General features: G+C 48.5%; 1 protein-coding gene across 13 annotated transcripts in view; it reads left to right on the top strand.

Annotated features, from left to right (window-relative positions):
- The window catches only part of CLEC16A (C-type lectin domain containing 16A), a 200,191-nt gene that overhangs the window by 53,675 nt on the left and 127,440 nt on the right, over positions 1 to 19,076 (top strand). For all 13 annotated transcript variants that reach the window (XM_070566753.1, XM_070566755.1, XM_070566763.1 and 10 more), the window contains 2 exons: positions 10,350 to 10,479; positions 14,342 to 14,442. In XM_070566753.1, coding sequence (XP_070422854.1) covers positions 10,350 to 10,479; positions 14,342 to 14,442 — 231 coding nt within the window. The remainder of the gene's footprint in view (positions 1 to 10,349; positions 10,480 to 14,341; positions 14,443 to 19,076) is intronic.

Below are 19,076 nucleotides of genomic sequence, written 5' to 3'. Positions count from 1 at the left end.
CCTGTTGGGGTTGGGTAAGGACCCCGTGCACACTGAGCCCACCAGCCCTGTGCAGGGGGCAAGGAGAGAACTATTCACCAGCCTCTGAAAACATGTTTTCCAGGTGGTTACTCAGCCAGCTTGTGCCAGACAGGGCCCTGGAATTTCCCGGAGGCCTGGCTTGGACAGTTGACGCTGACTTCAGAGCTCAGTCAAGCGTGGCTCTCAACGACCCCCTCGGCGTTTCGGTGCTCTCCTATTTTCTCAAACTCGTATTAGTCATTCCAAAATCTGATGGGCCTGTTGTCTTCGCACCCAGCTCGCCATAAATAGATACAACTTTCACAGGCCCGTCCAGCAGAAAGACACCTGACCAGGCAGCAGCAGGTGTATTCTGGAGCTTGTTGAGTTGTATCTTTGATCTCTTAGTTAGTCTCATGTTAGGAGGTGCGGCTGGTGGATGTTCTCTCCTTCGATTGTATCTGTGTTTGAGTGAAACCGCACAGCTGTTAATTCCTGTGACTTGGAAGGGTGTCAGGCATATTTTCTCATTCAGTTTCCAGCTGGAGGACAGTGTAGATGGGGGAGGTGCCTTGGAGCTGGGAGACTGACTTGCAGTCCTGTCCCAACATCTAGGTTTATTGTGGGCCTTGATGGTCTTCGTAAGCTCTGGACCTCATTTTTCCCATCTGAAAGTGATGAATGTAGAAAATATCATTCACATGATGACTTTTTTCTTAATGAGTATTTGTTAGGATCCTTGCATTTACAAGATTTAGAGATTCTACTCAGACTGGCTTAAGCAAAAAGGGTGATTATTGTTCACGTAACTGGGAGGCTTGGTCAGGGCTGGACCCAGGTGCAGAGATGACCTTTGGCAGCGCCAGGCTTGCTTCCTGCCAACTTAGCCACCAAGTAGAGAGGGAGCTGTTCCTTCCCGCTGGCTGCAGCAGAAGTCTGGGGGCCGTGCCGGTTGGTGCTGACAGGCCTGGCTTGTCCACCTGTAGAGGGATGTTCTGTGCCGATTGGCCAGGCCTGGGTCCTATGTCTTCACTCCCGTGACTCCCTCAGTCAACAGTGAGGTGCGCGCAGCAGAAGAAGGGCTCGTGGATGCTGGGCCAGCGGAAACAGCAGCTGCTCCCCTTGGAAGCCACACTGTTTCTGTGGACTCCTCATCCCCCTCAGGGCTTCTTCTCCCTTCCTGTTTTCAGGTGAATATGTGGCTATTTTCTCCTTGAAAATTATTTCTTTTTGGGCAAGCTTTTTGCATTGTCCCTGGATCTAGGGGCTTGTTGACAGCCTGGCTATAACAGACAGGCACAGGTGACTGTTGACTAAAGAGATGCTGGCAGCAGGTCCCCCCTGCGTACCCTGCCATCCCTATCTTAGTGGTGAAATCTTTACCTGACAAGGTGCTATAAAGCACAGGAGTGAAAAGGCATGTGGTCACAAGTCACAGTTTTGCCCTGACCTGACTTAAATGTGGCATCAACATGTTTTTCCTACAAGTGCAACACCCAGAATTCACAGCTCCTCCATGTGTAAGCCCCAACAAGGAAGTTGTGGGAAATGAGTGTGCACCCCGGGACCCTCCACTCCCATCCCCAGTTTGCAAAGAAATTGCTCTGCCTCAGGTCCCGAGTGATGGGCAACTCATTCTGAAACCAAGAAAATCACAGGGCCCTTAAGTCTGCAGAAATTGAATGCTAAGGAGAGGAAGAGGGCTGCCCCCGGCCCCATGGCCGAAGGAGTCTTCACTCGGATGCCCGTCCCTGTCGTAGCTCGCTCTGCAGCCTGAAAGGACTGTCTTCTCTTTTTGGATTCGCTTAGAGCACTGGCTTAATAAACAGACCTGAGACCAAAGAACAAATGTTTTGAACTTCTTGTTTGAAAACTAGAGTTGGGCTTTTGTTTTTCGCCTATGGAAAAAGAGAGTGTCCGTTCCACGGCCTGGCCCTCAAAGCCTGCTCTTTCCTGGAATCCCAGCAAGGGCACGGCGTGAAGGCCACAGCACTGACTTTGAACTTACCAGGGCAGCTGGGGGCTGGGGTGCCTGGGAGTCTGGAGCCCCAGCTTGGCCTTCTTTTGAAGTCTGCTGAAATGAAATAGAACCCTGGCCTCATTTCTGGCTCCTCCTGCAAAGCCAGAGGCAACCCCAGGCCCAGCAGTTTCCTGATTGGGATGAGCCAGGGACTGCCTATTGAGGGGTCCAAGTCTGAGTCTCAGACGCCTGAAAGGCTGCCCCTGAGCAGCTCTGTGACCCTGGGCAGGTCATTGCTTCTCCACTGGTAGAGGGGGCTTCATGATGCCCAGCCCTCAGGTCGTCAGAAATGAGAGCATCAGTGCCTCAGCATTTGGTGCTTGACGCAGGAGCCCTGAGTGGGAACCCTGGCCAAGAAGGAGAGCAGAGTGAGGAGCTCGAAGAGAAGGGGCGTGTGTCCTTGGTTGAGGGGACTCTGTGCTGGGGCACCTGGCGAGTTTCTGTTGGGCCTGTTTCTCTGCTAATTTCTATAATGAATACATGAGGTGGGTGAGCGCGTGCAAGCATGTGTGTGTTTGAGAGTGAGTGAGACAGCAGGATGGGAGAGAGGAGAAGGATGGGTAGGCTGGCCCACCGTTGTAGAGACATGTGGGAGTGCCAGCTTTCCAAATGGCCTTAACTGGGATAAAGGGAAGGATCGTAGGTGAGTTTAGACAAGTCCTCTGAAAAGCAACTTCCCAGAAAAACATTCTGAATTCAGTCTCGTGCTATTCAGTAAAAGATAACAGAAAACAAGGGAGGAGGTACCCCAAATACTCAGCACATACACACCCTGTGGTTGCCAGGTGCTGTTTGCCCCTTGCAATGCTGCTCCAAAGCCACCAGGAGCCTGCAGTCCTTCCTTTGTGTCCTGGGTTAGCAGCAAGGGCGTCTTTCTCCTCCTTCCCTAACCTTCTTTTCACGGCCTTCTTATGCTCCCTTCCCCTCTCTTGATTGTCTGTCCTCGCTGTGATTGCTGGAATGTAGAACACAGAGGGCAACTGGAAAAATTCTTGCATCTGTGAAGTCGAAGACTGTCAGGAGGTCATGCCTGCCATTTCCCCGAAAAGCACTTCATTTACCAAATGTTAATCAGATTAGATTGTACATCATCTGGGCAAGTTGATGAATTATTGGTGTTATTTAAAAGATCAGAGTGTCAGAGTATCGGGGAAGTGCATGGGTTTGGCCAGAGTTGTCATATTGAGAGGTGAAAGTTGACGTCCTTGGGTCCTGAGGGTCCTCAGGCCTCTCCTGTACATTCGCCTTGCTGTGCAGCCATCACCACCATCCAGCCCCGGACCTCTGTTCATCTTCCCAAACGGCCTCCATCCCCATTAAACGACTCTGCATTCCCCTCCCCAGCCCCTGGCAACCACCATTCTACTTTCTGTCTCTCCAAATTTGGCTGCTCCAGGGACCTCATATAAGTGGAATCATATAGTATTTCACCTTTTGTGACTGGCTTATTTTACTTAGCACAATGTGCTCAAGTTTCTTCCATGTTGCAGCTTGTGGCAGGATTTCCTGCCTTTTTAAGGTGGGGTTTTTTTTGGATCTACTACGTTTTGCTTACTCATTCATCCATTGACAAACATTTGGGTCGCTTCCACCTTTTGGCTATTGTGACTACTGCTGCTACAGACATGGGTGTGCGTATCTTCTGCTTTGGCGGTTTTCGTGGAAGTGATAGAGGCCAAGGAGGCCTGGGCATGGCCTGCTGAAGCCAGAGGAGCTGGAGATTTAGATTCTTGCTCCCAGGTCTGCAGCCTCACAAGCGCGTTCTTCCACTCCTGGAGGCTCGAGACTTCAGCTCTGTAATGGGATCATACCACCCGTCAGTCTGGGGTGCCGGAGCCTTCTAGATTATGGGCCATGGTGCCTGGCACAGGAACTAACACCACACCGGCGTTCGTTTATACAACCCAGCCGACGGGTAGCGCCAGAAAGCAGCCCACAGCAGCCAGAGGCAGAAGCTCCCCACCTAATCCCTCTGTGCCTCAGTTTCCCCTTCTGTCAAATGCAGAGATTCCGCCAGATCGGCCTTGCTCCAGCTGTGGAGTCTGGAGATGGTTTTAGGTGGGACAAAGAGGGCCTTAAAGCCCGTGTGGGAGGATTATCCTTGAGTGGTTTGCTCTGGGGGCAGCTCATGTGTGGTGAGCCTTGGGTCAGCACCTCTCTACGGTCCCTGATCTCCCTCATTTCCCTTTGTCAACGCACACAACGGGCCCAGCACCTTCCCGTTCATTCGTCATGTGCTTTTCACAGTTGCTTTCTGTTTATACTGGTTTTATGCTTATAGTAGTAATTTTTAAAAACTTTTTATTTGAAAATACTTTCAAATTCACAAAAAGTTGGCAAAACAAAAATAGTCTAAAGAGAACACCTGCTTACCCTTTACCCACTTTCACCTTTAACATGTTATATCATACACCATCTGCTTGCTTATTTGTATTTTCTCTCTCTCTGCGTGTGCATGTGCACACACACACACACACACACTTTTTTTTCAGGATAAGCTAGAACCGTCATGCTCCTTCCCTTCTGGAAGCTTCAGCGTGCGCTTGCTAAGAACAGGGTATTCTCTTCCATGACCACCATACAGTCGTCAACTTCAAAGTGGGTTTCTGTGGTCCCCGCTCAGTTTATCTTTTGGCCGAACCATGTCCTTCATGGCGTATTTCCTCCCTCCAGTGCCAGATCCACTCGGGCCAGGCACCGCCTTCAGCCGCCATGTCTGTCGAGCCTCCTTACTCTGGAACACGGCCACAGCCTTTCTTTCTCCTTTACAACATTGACGTTTTTGAAGAATCCAGGACCTCCCCCTCCTTTGTTTTAATAAAATGTTTCTCTTTCTGTCTTTGATGTTTCCTTGGATTAGGCTGAGGTTTTGCATTCTTGGCAGGAATACGGTGTAGGTGACGTCATGTCCTTCTCGGGGTGTGTCATCTGGAGGCACCTCGTGTCCTTCTGTCCCTCGTGGGTGATGTTGATTTTGGTCACCTGGTTAAGGTATTGCCCAGTTTCTCCACCATAGGATCACTTTCTCTTTGCTTTGCAACTCACCAGCAATCCCTGGGGGGCACTTGGAGATAATACAGATATCCTGCCCTCATTACAATTCCCCCTTAGACTCGGTGCCCATTGATGGTTCTTGATGGATCTAGTCAGGATGGTGGCAAAACATTGGTTTTCCAATGTCAGCACCTTCGTGTGTGAAAGTCAGCCCCCGGCATTCCACTGTGAGCAAGATTCCTCCCTTCTCCCCATTTATTTGTTTATCTATTCTTGGCACAGGCTCATGGATTCCAGTTTTTTACTGGTTCATATTTTATTACTGTATTTCAGCAATTTAGTGCTCAAGTTGTCCCAGATTTGGCCTTTGGGAGCCTTTTCGAGCTGGCTGCTCGGTCCTGGCCGTGATAAGCCCCCCATCCTTTTTCCAAGCAGTCCTTCTACTTCCTGGCGTAACAAGGTATTCCAGGTTCACCTTGTACCTGTCTGCCATCCCTGGGATGAGCTCTTACTCTGCAAAGCCTTGGTTCCTCTCAGTAGGCGATGGTATTGGAGGCCACAGTCTGAGCACCGGATGTGCTCATTGCTGCTGGGCTGTCTTGCTTTTTGCCCCTTTCAATGGACAGAGCTAGGAAATACATGCGAGGATATACACAAAATACACATTTATTCAAGCACGCATGTACATACATACAAACATGCATAGACATATTTTAGAAATCACAAGTTTGTACTAATATTTCCAATTCCGGGCAGTTCCCAGAGGGCTCTTTCCCGCCTCCCTCCATTCCAGAGTTCTGTGTCTCTTCTTCCACAGTGAACACCCTGGTTCCCAAAGACATCAGCACATTCATCTGCTCAATCCTATAATACATCTAAAATGCTTTAAGAATTGTTTATTGTTTAATGAGCAAAGAGTTGAGGATTGTTTGCAATTCTCCCCCCACCCCCCACCCCCAGAGCTTCACCTGCCCCCACACTGAGAGGGGAGAGTCAGGCTTGTGTTCATAAGCTGCTTGGGTTACTCTGTCCTGCCTGGCTTTCTTTTCCTCCTTCAGGTGAAGCAAATTTGAATATCTTCTTATTCGTTTGAAATAAATTTGGGTTCTTTTTTTTCCTCCCAGTTTAGGGTTCTCCCTTCCCATTCTTAATGATTTCTTTTTCAAAATATACAGAATATTAACAAACTCAAAAACATGCAAAAAGTTATGTTCAAAGAAGTGTCTCTCCTCCTATATTTCTTCCATCCCACTCCCCCCACCTCTTGTAGATAACCAACTTGATTATTTTCTAGAATATCCTTCCTGTGTTTCTTTTTATAAAAAGAAGCAGATTTATGAATGTTTTCTTATTTTCCCTTCTGTCTTAAACACAGGGTAGCACACTGTATGTATGTTCTTTGGCACTTTGCTCTCATCGCTTATTAGCAGTATCTCCGGAAATCACTCTATATCTGTTCACAGCAATCTTCCTCATTCCTTTTCACAGTTGCACTGTGTGTACCATAGCTTATTCAACCAGTCTTTACGCTTGGGCATTTAGGTAGTTTCCAGTATTTTGCAATTACAGATAACGCTGTAGTGAATACCCTGGTGTATGTGCATTTTCCTATTGTTGGAGGTGTATTTCCAGATAAATTCCTGCAAATTGGATTGCTCAATTGAAGCATAGAGTAGTGATTTCAAGTTTCCTTTTAAAATGTATTTAAGTAAAAAAAAAAAAAAAAACCAAAGTGGGGTAGTTCAAATAAAACGATGAAGTAAATAACAAGGAGTCCAGGCCACACACAGACATGGCAGAAATTGTGAAGGCCGGCAAATGAGTGACATCTGAGTAAAACGGCTAGATTAGTGCTGCAATCCCTTCAGACCCCAAAATAGAAACCTGGTTGGGGTGGGGGCTCATGGTATGGTAACTGAGGTTCAGACGGAGCCACCCTGGGAATTCATCATCGGATCCTGAGTCCTGGCCCCAGCGACCATCAGTGGGCATCTGTGTCCACAGGAGCCCACTGATGCGCTCGCCCCAGTGTGGCGCATGTGCATGCACCCTGGGAGGGAGCTAGGCTGCACCGGGGCAGGTGTGGTGTCAACAGGGCGATGTGGGCATAGGGACCCGGAAGGCTATGCAGAACCATGTCAGACGTTCTGGTGTGGCGTTAAAGAGGGGTTCCCTTTGACCCCGAATCACCAGGAAAGGTCAAATCCTCTTCGGCATCCTCTTTTAAAGATGGCTGTACATTCCATTTTAGAATGGTGAGAATCTGGGGAGACCCTCTCCCCAAAAACCTACTCCCCACTCCTCTCATGCCCACGTAGCACTTTGCATACAGTGTCAGGGAGTTGGCAGACCCGAGGTAAGAACCACTACTTTTAAGAGTTGTTTGGATAAAATTGTTGAAAAGAAGGGGGAAAAAACAGTTTTGGCATTGGAAGAACTGCTCTGCGTTCTTCTAGAAAACTGATCCAAGTGGAGCAGCTCCTCCCACAACTGTGCTGGCTGGACGAGGAGTGGGGCCGGGGGCAGTGGGTGCAGCTGCGTGGGCCATGGTGACACAGCCGAAGTTCAGGAACCGTGCTCTGCGTGGAGAGGCCTTGTGGGCCTGGTCCTGCACCTCCCTCCTGACGTGGGAGGTGGCGAGGGGGAGCAGTCCTGGCTTTCGCTGCTACTTTTAGCTGTATTAAAAGTCACTGCATTTCTGGGTTCTGTTTCCTGATAGACAGTATCCAGGGCCAAACCAGTGGTTTTCAGGCAGTTTTGTGTGAAGCTCCAGAATTCCAGAAAGGAGCTTTAGGGGCCTCTGTGGAGTGCGTGAGGGAACCTGTGGTCGGAGACATTTGGGTACCCACCTGCCCTTTACCTGGAGCAGCTCTGCTCTCATCCCTTACCGTGGTGGTGTGCCCTGGGGGGTTGTCATTCAAAGTTAGTATTCTACTGCTTAACAAAGTTTGATGAGCACTAGACTAGATTATCTGTGAGCTCCCCTCTGCTCCGGAATTCTGATAGTGTCCAGGGAGATTAAAAAGCTAAAAGCACTAGGGCTTGGCCCCGCAACCTTGGGGAGTCCTTGAAGCTGAGTTCCCGCCATGTCAGCCAGGCAGGGAGGAAGGGGAGCTTGCCGCAGTGCGGGAGGCAGGTCAAAGGTCACAGGGCAAAAGCCAGAGGCTGACGCCATAGTCTCACTTGGTAGTCTCAGATGTCTTCGATAGCACACCCCATCAGTAAACACAAATAAATACATGATTGAAGCATGCATCTCCCAAATATATATGTATTTAAAAAGATGAGAATAATTCAAAATAAGGCACTGCCCAGTGAATCATCTTGCATACCCACCGAGGTGTCTGCTCCCACTGTGGAGAAGCCTGGGGTCGTGGAGGGCACCTGAGGAGCTTGGTGGAGGCGAAGATGCAAGGACAGGGAAGAGTGACCGTTCTCAGCCAGCAGTCTGCCCCCTCTGCTCTCAGCCTGGTCCAGGTGCCAGTGGACGACTGTTGACTTAGAAGTTCTCTGCGAATTGACTCACTTGACCCACTCTACGGCAGAATTCCAAATGCTGTATGTCGCTGCTTCCTCTCAAGGAGGCGGAACATAACTCCCCACTCCTTAAGTGGGGGCTGCGCTTAATGACTTGCTTCCAAAGAGCATGGAAGGAAAGGAGGAAAGGTTAACTCTCCAGGGCAGAAACCTGACCAAGAGATGCAGATTAACTTCAGCAGTCAGAAGTCAGGTAGACAGCCTGTCCCCTTGATATGACGTGATGAGAAGGGCGCTTCCCCTCTGTGCCCTTCCTCCCAGAACCCCAGTCTAATTATCGGAAAAATATCAGACAAACCCAGACTGATCGACATTCCTCAAAATACCTGATCAGTTCTCCTCAAAGTGTGAGGTCATCAAAAGCAAGGCAAGTCTGAGAAACTGTCACAGCCCAGAGGAGCCTAGGAGACAAGGTGATTAGACATAACATGGTATCCTAGATGGGAGCCTGGAACAGAAACAGGATATTAGGAGAAAACTAAGGAAATCTGAATAAGTATGGAGTTTCCTTAACGAAACAGTGGAGAGGGTGTCCGAGAAGAGGGTGTCTCCGGTGGGGTGGCATTTGAGCTGAGCCTTGGGTGACGTGATTGAGCCATGCCTGGGTGGGAAAACCTGGGCTGAGAGCATTCTAGGCAGAGGAGACAAATGTGTAAAAATCCTGGGACAGAAACAAGCTTGGGCCGATCAAAGAAGTGCGAGAAAGAAGCTGAGCACAGCTGGAGTGGCATGGGGTGGAGAGGGCCAGGCGGTGAGGTCAGCCGTGGAGGGCGGCCAGGCCATGGAAGGCCTTGACACCATGGAAGGTGTTTGGATTTTGTCCCGAGCGTGCTGGGAAAGCGGTGGGGAATTTTGAACAGAAGGATGACTCTAGCTAATTCCCACTTAAAATCACTTGGGTCTATGTGGAGGCCGAACATGAGGGGCAAGAAAGGCAACAGAGGCCTGGGGGGAGGCCCTGCGTGAGTCCCAGGGAAGACAATGGCAGCGGCTGGCGCAGCCCCAGGTATGCGCCCAGCCTTCTGGAAACAGAGATACGGGTTCACATCTCATCATCTTTTTTCCCCTCATTATGTCTCCCAAAGATGGAGGAAATGACTTGAACTTTGGGTTCCAAGAACTAAATATTGGGAGGTCCATACCCGCACGTCAAAGAACTCTGACAGGCACGCCTTACAGCACAACCACTTTCCATCTCTGATGCTTCCTTTACTGGGTCATACCTTTTCCTGAAGAATAGAAATACACACCATGCTTAAGTTGCTTGCTACAAGGTGCCCTTATTTAATCGGGAAAAATAAAACAAGGTCCCTAACCTCTCTCTGCCTTCCGCAAATAATAAGTGGCAAGAGAAAACAAAAGGCTTCGCTCATGGCAAAGCCTTTTCTGAAATGTAAACAGTTTCAGCATATTTTCAGTGAATTCGGTTATGTTTTATTAACCACACATCATTGCTTCTACACTCCTCAACTCCTTTGGGAAGGAAGTGTGGTATCAATAAAGTAAAATAAATGCCTCTTAAAAAAATCATGAAATAAATGATGGCAATTTGTGCTTTCTTGTGGAAGTCAGGGCCCTGTTTCCTGGCGTTGCCCAGATGAGAGGAAAGAGAGGTTCTGGCCTCCGTCTTATTTCTCCCCAGCGTGTTCCCAGGACAGAGTGCTCCTGTCACCTGTCGAGCGTTTGCTTGACGTGTTCAGGGCAGTTTCCTCGGGCTTCGTCTCGAGCATGAGTATGTCTGTAAATCCAGGTCTGGGAAGCTGTCTGGGCTCATCCCCGTCCTTGTACTGGTTTCCAGAGATAGAGATGGTGATCATGGAGCGCAGCAAGCTCCCGGAGCTGGCGGCCAGCACCTCCGTGCAGGAGCAGAACACAACGGACGAGGAGAAGAGCGCCGCCACGGGCTTGGAGAGCGTGCAGTGGAGCAGGTACCGCTGGAGGCCCGCCTCTGTGCTCGCGCTAGGGCTGCGGGGGGCCGCCCAGAGCCAGCCCGGCAGGCTGCAGGCTGCTGCTCAGTCTCTGGGTGAGAAGGTCTCAAATGTGAGGGTGGGTGCCTTGGCCGGGTGCTGCTAAGGCTAACCCAGGGCCTCTGCCTGCCACCCAAATGGCTTCTGCCTCTTGGCTGAGCCATCCTACCATTCTCTGCCTCTCCAGCCCCTGGCCACCACTCTGGCCCTTCCTGAGAGGCCACAGGGACAGAGCTGGCACTCGACACTAGTTCTCACCCCTTGGAAAGAGACTGACTCAGACATGGTGCCACTGCCCTCAAGCACTTCGGTGCTGGGTCCCATCTTAAAGGGTGTGGGCCGCCTTGCAACCACTCCTGGCACTGCTCTGTCCTCCCAGGAAGCACCCCCCTGGGAGCAGCGTTTGGATCTCCCTGTCTCATTCATTTGCCGCCACCAACACCACTGTCTGTAGGGCCTGCCCCTGTGACTCAGCTGCTTGACTCAAAGCTGCTGTCCGCTTTCGGCTTTTTGCCCAATGGTTGATTTCAGTGACAGCCTGCCGAAGCTCCATCCTCTTACACTTTCGAGATGCCACATGTCCTGGAACCTTGGTGTAGCACCATCCCTTCCAGAGTAGCACTGAGGGGAAGGCCGCTCCCCAAGTGTGCAGTGAGCTGTTGGGAGAGCTTCTTCCTTTCAGCATTATTTCCTTATCAAGTGGCCCCCTGCACAGACCCCTGCGGTCACTTCCTAATCATGCCTTGGTGTTAATAAATGCACAGCAGGCTGGTTTCTCTGTCAGCCTCCAGGACATTCACCTCCTGGACCTCAGGGTGGGGTGGCTGAAATACACACACACCCCATCCCGTTATTAATCCAATTTCAAGTGCAAAGTGGAAACACACCAATTTTTTCCTCCACATCTTGTTTATCTCTGCTTGGCAAATGTTTCAACTATCTAACAGACAGTATTAATTTTTATCAGATGCACAAGGGAGCCACTATTAATTGTGGTTAAATAAAAAACATGGGAGTGTCATGTGGGCTATACTTGTAAGTTACAAAGACCTTTTCGATTGTGCTTGGCACCAAAATTGTAACTCCTGAAGCTCTGAAAATGAAGGAAATCATTCTAAACACAGAAAGAGAGGGGAAAACAACCCCTTGGCACAGCATTAGTTAGAATGTGAATAATTGGGGAAACTACAAATGATGAGCCGTGGGGGCTGCTTAAGCACATGTGGATGCATCTGCTTCCTAGAATGTTGGCTGCTGCTCTTCGCTGAATACTGTCATGGTGTGTTCAGTTTTTTGGGATCTAATAAATGGAGACAGAGCACCTATTTTACACAGTGTTGTAATATGGTAGCTTTGCCACAGGAAAAAAAAAAAATACCCACGTATTGTCAAATAAAGGTGAACAGACCAGAATGTTATCTTTGAATCTTGGGGTTGAGGCTTCTTTTTTTTTTTTCCCCTGAATTTTAGTGAAGAGAGGGGTTTTCTTAACTTTGGTTGAGATTGTTTCTTAACTTTCGATGACTAACTGGCATCTTCTACCATGTGGCTGTAATGGAAGCTGATCCTGGTGCCTTGAGTTGGGTCACACGCAGGCTTGTCACCCTGTAACTTTGGGCCAGAGCTCAAAGACCGAATGCCAAGGAGACCTGGCCCAGGTGGAGGAGTTGCCTTCTCCTTGCAAAGGTGTTGACTTGTTGCTTGTCAGAAATACCACCTTGGACTTTTGTCCTCCCAGTTCCTGGCACTGAGGGTAAGGGCAGCGGGCAGTTTGTTCTCCTTGAAATGAATTGCATCCTGACATCGGTCCACTTGGCCAAAGAAACAGCACAGCACAAAACGGACTGTTCTTAGAGTCACTGTCCGTGAGGGGCTGCATCTGCGTCCGTGGATAAACGTAGGCCTAAGAAACTAAAAGCCATTCAGAGCGCTCATTCTTTTCTTAAAAAAATTATAAAAGTCGTACACGTTCAGAAAATGTAAAAAAACCTTGAAAAGTATAAAGGAGGAAAAAAAGTCTCTATGGTGCTAGCGTTCAGAGGCAGCTGTTACTAACGTTTTGGTTATTTCCTGCCAGTCATCTTTAGATGCCAATTTAGTGGGAATTCTACCCTCCTCCTCCCCAATAATTTATACTATCCCACGCCCGTTACTTCTTCTTCTTCTTCTTCTATTGTCAAATCCCAAGCATCTTTTTCACTTTATTGTACTCTGAGTAAACAAAATGCTAATGGCTTCCTAATACCTCATCTCATAAAAGATGGTGCATCCACCCAGCCCTCCCTCGGCCACTGGGCGTTTGGTTATTCATATTATTCCCAAATGAAAATACGATCCAAATTCCAAGCAGCTGGTTTACAAGAAAACATTTTGTACTTTATCCTGCTCTTCAGTTTGCACGTATTATCCCTGGGGCCTTACAAAAACCCAAATCGACATACAGCAAAACTATTCACGCATCTGAAAGGTGATGCCCAATTCGGGGCCAAGAGCATCTGGGGCTCAGGAGAAACAGAGCCCGAATGTAAACATCCCCTCTAAGTTTCTTCCTTTAATTTCTGTGTGTCACGTGTTTATTTGAAATGTTATGACAAGTACATTTTCACTACTTTCTCTTTTGCATTTCTCAATTTAATATTTTGAATCGTTGGTACTTTTATGGAGTCCAAAATTCAAAACACTGTGCAAGCTTATGCAGTGACTAGTCTCCCTGTTCCTCTGCCACACCATTTCAGTCCTCCGGACCACTCATATTGACAGCAGTTGTGTGTCCTTCCAGGGGCTAAGTGTGCCCTTGGTGACGTATCGAGGCGCTCTGCTCTCTTGGCTTCAGCCTGACGTCCAGAGGGGCTGCCATAGATGGTCACTGGACCAGAGCCTCCTGCCTCCAGGCCAGATCTGCGCGTGTTCTGTTATCCTTGTGCTGAAGACTTTCCGGGCCAGGCCCTGCACCTGGGAGGGCAGCATTTGGAGTGTGCAGTTTGTGATACTTGCAGCCATTCTGTAGATCTCACCCACCAAGTATCAGAGGTGGGAGACCTCATATCAGTTCTTAGCAGTGAGGGAAAGTCGGCCCAAGGCATTGCTGGGCCAGGACCTGCCAAAGTGAGATCCCGGAGAGGTGCCCTTGGAACATTTGATACAGAAATCAGATAGCAGCTCCGTGGACTAGCATTTCCACTATATGCCTGGCCCTCTGTTAAATGCCTTTTTAGTCATCATTTCGCCTGAATCCTCACAATAACCCTGTACGGGTTTAATCCTCATCTTACAGATGGGGACATGGACAGATTTCAGGTAACTTACCCACGGGTTTGCCACTCAGCGGAGATAGAATCAGAATTTGAACGTAGGTGGTCTGGCTCCAGGCCCACATTCTGAAGTTGTTGGGATTTGGTGGTGCCCTGTCTGGTCCTGATGTCTGTCACGTGACCCTGTTTCCATTCTCCTGTCACTGTTGGAAGTGATGATGTGGTCTGTCTGTGCGCTCTCTGCCCACGGGCGTGGGAGTGCCACAGGAGCAGGCACTTTGTATCATTTATCCCCCATGTCTGGGACAGCTGGTGACCAATCGTTGAGTGATAAGGTGGTCTGTTCCCTAGTCATTTTCCCCTCGAGACAGCAGCTTCCCATGGCCAGAGCCTGTGCCTCATTTGTCTTTGTGTCCTCAATGCCTGGTGCTGGACTGGGCACACAGGTCTCGCTGCATGCTGGTGGCAGAGCTATAAGAGCAGAGGCCGCTTGCATCCCACATGCAGGTGGGAGCAGTGAGGTGTTCACCGTGTGCACCACGAGGCTCAGGCATGCCCCTCCTCTTTTCCAGACCTTTCCTGGATATGGTGTACCATGCCCTGGACAGCCCGGACGACGACTACCACGCGCTCTTCGTGCTCTGCCTCCTCTACGCCATGTCTCACAACAAAGGTGAGCTGCGTGCCGCGCCCGCCCGCCTGCCGGGCAGCCCACCCCTCTGCTCCGCGCAGGGAAAAAGGAAAGCTGCCTTCCTTGAGGAATTGCCTTTCTGCTTTCGGCGGACTCCCACAAAACTTCTCTTCAGCCTTGTTAGAACTTCTCAGGTGCTTTTCTACAAACTAAAGCCACAGGAATTGGTTAGTCAGGCAACATGGGGGGAAAAGGGTTCAACTGTTGACTAACCCAATGTGACTTGTCTTCACACTGTGGTTTCCTTTCGACCCCTCGCTTTACAACTGACTTAGCAGCCGACCTCTTTCCTAACATCAGAACCGAAATCAGTCAAATTGTAATCTTGGTTTTGCTATTTATAAGAGTTGATGTTCTTGATCTGGGCTCAGAACTAAAATAGACTCTGGGTGGATTGTGTGGAAGCGTAGGTTTCCTTTCTGAAGAAAGGTGTGGTTCGCTGCTTCCCCTGTTGGGGCTGAGTGGTCAGCGTCAGCCTCCGCGGAGTTGACAGACGCGATTAGGATTCATTCATTCACTTCCTCACTGGGAGCAGCCGCTGGCCTGCGCCCCACCTGGCTTCACACGGGCCAGTTCTGAAACCTCCATGTCGGAAGCTCTTCGAAGAAGCAATCAAGAATGTTCGTTCTGGCCCTGCCGAGAGCTGGGCTTGGCCCAGATGAAGGTTTGCATCAAAGTGACGTTTTCGTAGGTTTTTCTTAAGCTTCTTGGGAGGTGGGTGGAGGTGGGTTTTACTAAGACAGCGTATGGCTAGAGACATTTAAAAAGCACTCAACATAATGAAGTATTTCTTTATTCTTAAATCATTAATTGTGATCAGTAAGTTGACTAGTGGCAAAAGAATATATAGTGAAAAAGCCTGCCTTCCCACCTTTCTCTTCCGACTCTTCTTCAGAGGGGGTTCATGCTACCAGCTTCTTGTGTCTTTTTAAAGGCATCCATGCAGAGCAAAGTACGAGCACGTGTGGTTTTAGTTCTGCAACTGCCCCCCAAACAGAAATGGAGGTGCTGCTTGTCTGCTCTGCACCTTGTTTTTCTCACGTCATCACGTATTAGCATGTCATTTCCCATCCCTGTAGGACTGCCTTGTTCTTTTTAATCGTGTGTCTATGCCATTGTTGACTCTGCCATCCCCTGATTGAATGACACTGAGGCTATTTCCAGGCTTTTCCTACTGTAGAAGGCACCGACCATGACGGCTCTTCTCATGCGTGAGTCATGGCGCTCACAGCGAGTCTGTGGATCCAGCCTGAGACTTCTCAGCCTGAGAAGCGTAGCAGGCTCCGAATCCTGCTGACGCTTCCCTCCACAGTCTCGTCCACTGCAGGGCTTCTGCGATCCTGTCCAGCTCCTGGCTGGGTGCCCAGCACGCAGGAGCCCTCAGTTACGGGGAGGAAACAGAATGCTGTGAGACTGACTCACTCCCACCCGTGGATCGCCCGGCCCCCCTTGTGTTCCCTCCTCGTTTTGGCCCTGCAGTCTGAACTCCGGCCGTTGCATGCTGGAGACTCCTCCCTGGGAGTTTCAGCAGCACCTTGAAACAGTCTGTGTAAACTACACTCATCCCCCAGAAATATACCCGGACCTGGTCACACTTCTGCCATTTCTGGGTCAGTTGAAATTGCCAACCAAGGTTGAAACTGCCATGACCTTTAGCTCCTTCCCTCCTTTGATCCCAGCATTTAGTCATCAAGTTTGTCACTTCTCCCTCTTCAGCCTGTCTGATCAGCAGAGTTTACCTGGGTCCAGCTCAGCGCCTGGCTCTCAGTAGGTGCTGGGGGCGAGAACAAAGGCGTGAGAGCACATCTGAGATGTGAGATCTGGGCACGTCCTTCCGGTGGCTGTCATCACAGCCTCCCCGAGGGGTCGGACACATGCCGTTTTATAACCCGTCCTCCATAGCACTGCCAGGCCATCCTCTGTGGACCGTGTCCTCCCCTGTTCAGGAACCTCTGGTGCCTTCTTCCTTCCCTCGAACTCCACCCTCCTGTACCTGTCATTTTGAGTGTCCAGATTGCACCTGCCATTCCAGCTCCATCTGATTCTCCTGCCTTCCCTTCATAGACGCTGGGCTCTGGCCCAGGCGTTCACATTTTTATGTAGTGATAGAACTCTTTCATAGGGATGAACGTGTGGTTGCTATCATGGTACCCACTGAGCTCTTTAAAGTTCTTTTGGTTGCAAGCAACAGAAACCACCTTTCATTAACTTGACTAAAAGGGAAAGTCTATAGGAAGGCCCCTGGGGCAGCTCACAGGATCCAGGAAGTTGCTGGAAAGCCAAGGGCAGGGCAGGAACCAACCAGCTCCAGGGACTTCCCTCAAGGTGGATCCTGATTTGGCCCCAGCAGATCGCAGGCTGGGAGTCTGTCTCCATTCAGGTTTCACATTCTGAGACGAGAGATCTGATTGCTCCAGTTTGGTGGTGTGTCCAACTCTGGGACAGTCAGTGATGGCTGGGAGGTCAGGGCACAGCTCCCCAGGGGGCTCAGCTCTGTCTCTGGGAGTGTTCCCTGAGAAAGGAGTGTCTTTGGGAGCCTGGCAGCCACCCTGGTTGGTGCTGGCATGCCTGCCTCTTCCTGGCTTGTCTGCCCCCTTCTTGTTATTCATTTATGTTTTTTCCTGCCATTTTCTCTGCCCCAACATCACCACCTATTGAAATTCTGCTTGCCTGTCAAGGGTCCACTCAGAAGTCATCTTCTCCAGGATTTTCTCTCTCATCTCTGCAGGTGGCAGTCACTCTCAGTACCACCTAATGTGGCAGGCACATTTCATACATGGCTCGATTTGATTTGCTAAAGTTCTGTCAAGGATTTTTGCATCTGCATTCATGAGTGATATTAATCTGTGATCTTCTTTGTAATTCTCTTATTTGCTCTCAGAGTTATGTTCACTTCATGGCATGAATTGGGAAGTATCCCGTTCTCCTGAATTTTCTGGAGGAGTTTTTGTAGAACAGGTGTTATTTCTTCCTCAACTGTTTGATAGAATTCACCAGTGAAGCCATCTGGGCCTGGAGCTTTCTTTGAGGGAAGGGTTTTGACTACTCGATTTCTTCAGTAGATATAGGGCTATTGAAGCTTGTCTGTTTTTTCCTGAGTGGGCTTTGTAGCTTGGCTTTTCCAAGGAATTAGTCATTTCATCTGAAGTGCTGAATTTATTGGCATAAACTTGTTTCTTATATTCCTTTATTATCTTTTCTAATGTCTATAGGATCTGTAGTGATGTCCCTTTCTAATTCATGGTATTGATAATTTAGGTCTTCGGGTTTTTTTCCTGATTAGTTTAGCTAAAGATTTATCAATTTCATATTAATTTTTTTTTTTTAAAGATTTTATTTTTTTCCTTTTTCTCCCCAAAGCCCCCCAGTACATAGTTGTATATTCTTAGTTGTGGGTCCTTCTGGTTGTGGCATGTGGGACGCTGCCTCAGCGTGGTTTAATGAGCAGTGCCATGTCCATGCCCAGGATTCAAACCAACGAAACACTGGGCCACCTGCAGCGGAGCGCGCAAACTTAACCACTCGGCAATGGGGCCAGCCCCTATTTCATATTAATTTTATTGATACTGTCAAAGAACTTTCTGTCAGCTTCCTTGATTTTCCTGCATTGTTTTTCTGATTTATATTTCATTAATTTCTGTTCTTATCTTCATTTATCTTTAGCTGCTTCAGATTTGTTACTGTTCTTTTTATAGTTTCTTAAGACAGAAGTTTAGATCATTGATTTTTTTTTTGAGCCAATCAGCTTATTTTTCTTTTTAGTTAACATTCAGTAAAATTAACTCTTTTTGTATGTAGTTCTATGAATTTTAGCACATGTATGGATTTGTGTTAACACCACCTTAATCAAGATGTGTTACAGTTCCAGCAACCAAAAAAATTGCCTCATGCTCTTCCTTTTCAGTCATACCCTCCCCATACCAGTCACTGAGTTTTAAAGTTTTATTCTTTTATAAAATAAGAATTTAGTATTGTAAATTTTCCTCTAAGCACTGCTTTAGCTGCATGCAATAAATTTCGATATGTGTGGTTTTACTTTTATTTAAAATATTTTATAATTTTCCTTCTGATTTCTTCTTGTCTGTTTTCTCATCTGTATAATTTCTAGCTATGTTTCTATCATTGATTTTTCTTCTGGTTGTTTTTGGATCATGTTTTCCTTTTTTTTTTTTTTTTTTTTTGCATTCCTGGTAATTTTTGATTGGTTGATGGTTACTGTAAATTTTACATTGTTGGATGCTGAATTTTTTTTCCTTTCCGTATTTTTGGGCTTTTTCCTGGAACATGGTTAAGTTACTGGAAATCAGTTTGATCCTTTTCGAGGCTTACTTTTGAGCTTTGTTGGTGCTAGTCCAGAACAGCCTTCAGTCTCAGGCCCACTTGGCCCTGCTGCCGAGGCAATCCGCTTCCGAGGACTCTACTGGATGAGCCGTGGTTAGGCGGTCTTTCTGCACTGCCATTGGGAACGTGAACTCTCCTCAGCCCTGCGTGAGCCCCAGGGATGGTTCCATCAGTTCCATCCTGTGGGTCTTTCCCTTTCCCTCACATGCATGCACAGAGCAGAACTTAGCTGAAGCCTCAAAAGGGACCCTCTGCAGCTCTCTCTGCAACTCCTT

Source organism: Equus przewalskii, chromosome 12, assembly GCF_037783145.1.
Source record: "Equus przewalskii isolate Varuska chromosome 12, EquPr2, whole genome shotgun sequence".
Lineage (NCBI taxonomy): Eukaryota > Metazoa > Chordata > Mammalia > Perissodactyla > Equidae > Equus > Equus przewalskii.
Note: the sequence above shows the minus strand (reverse complement) of the source record. Positions and strands in the feature narration are given on the sequence as shown.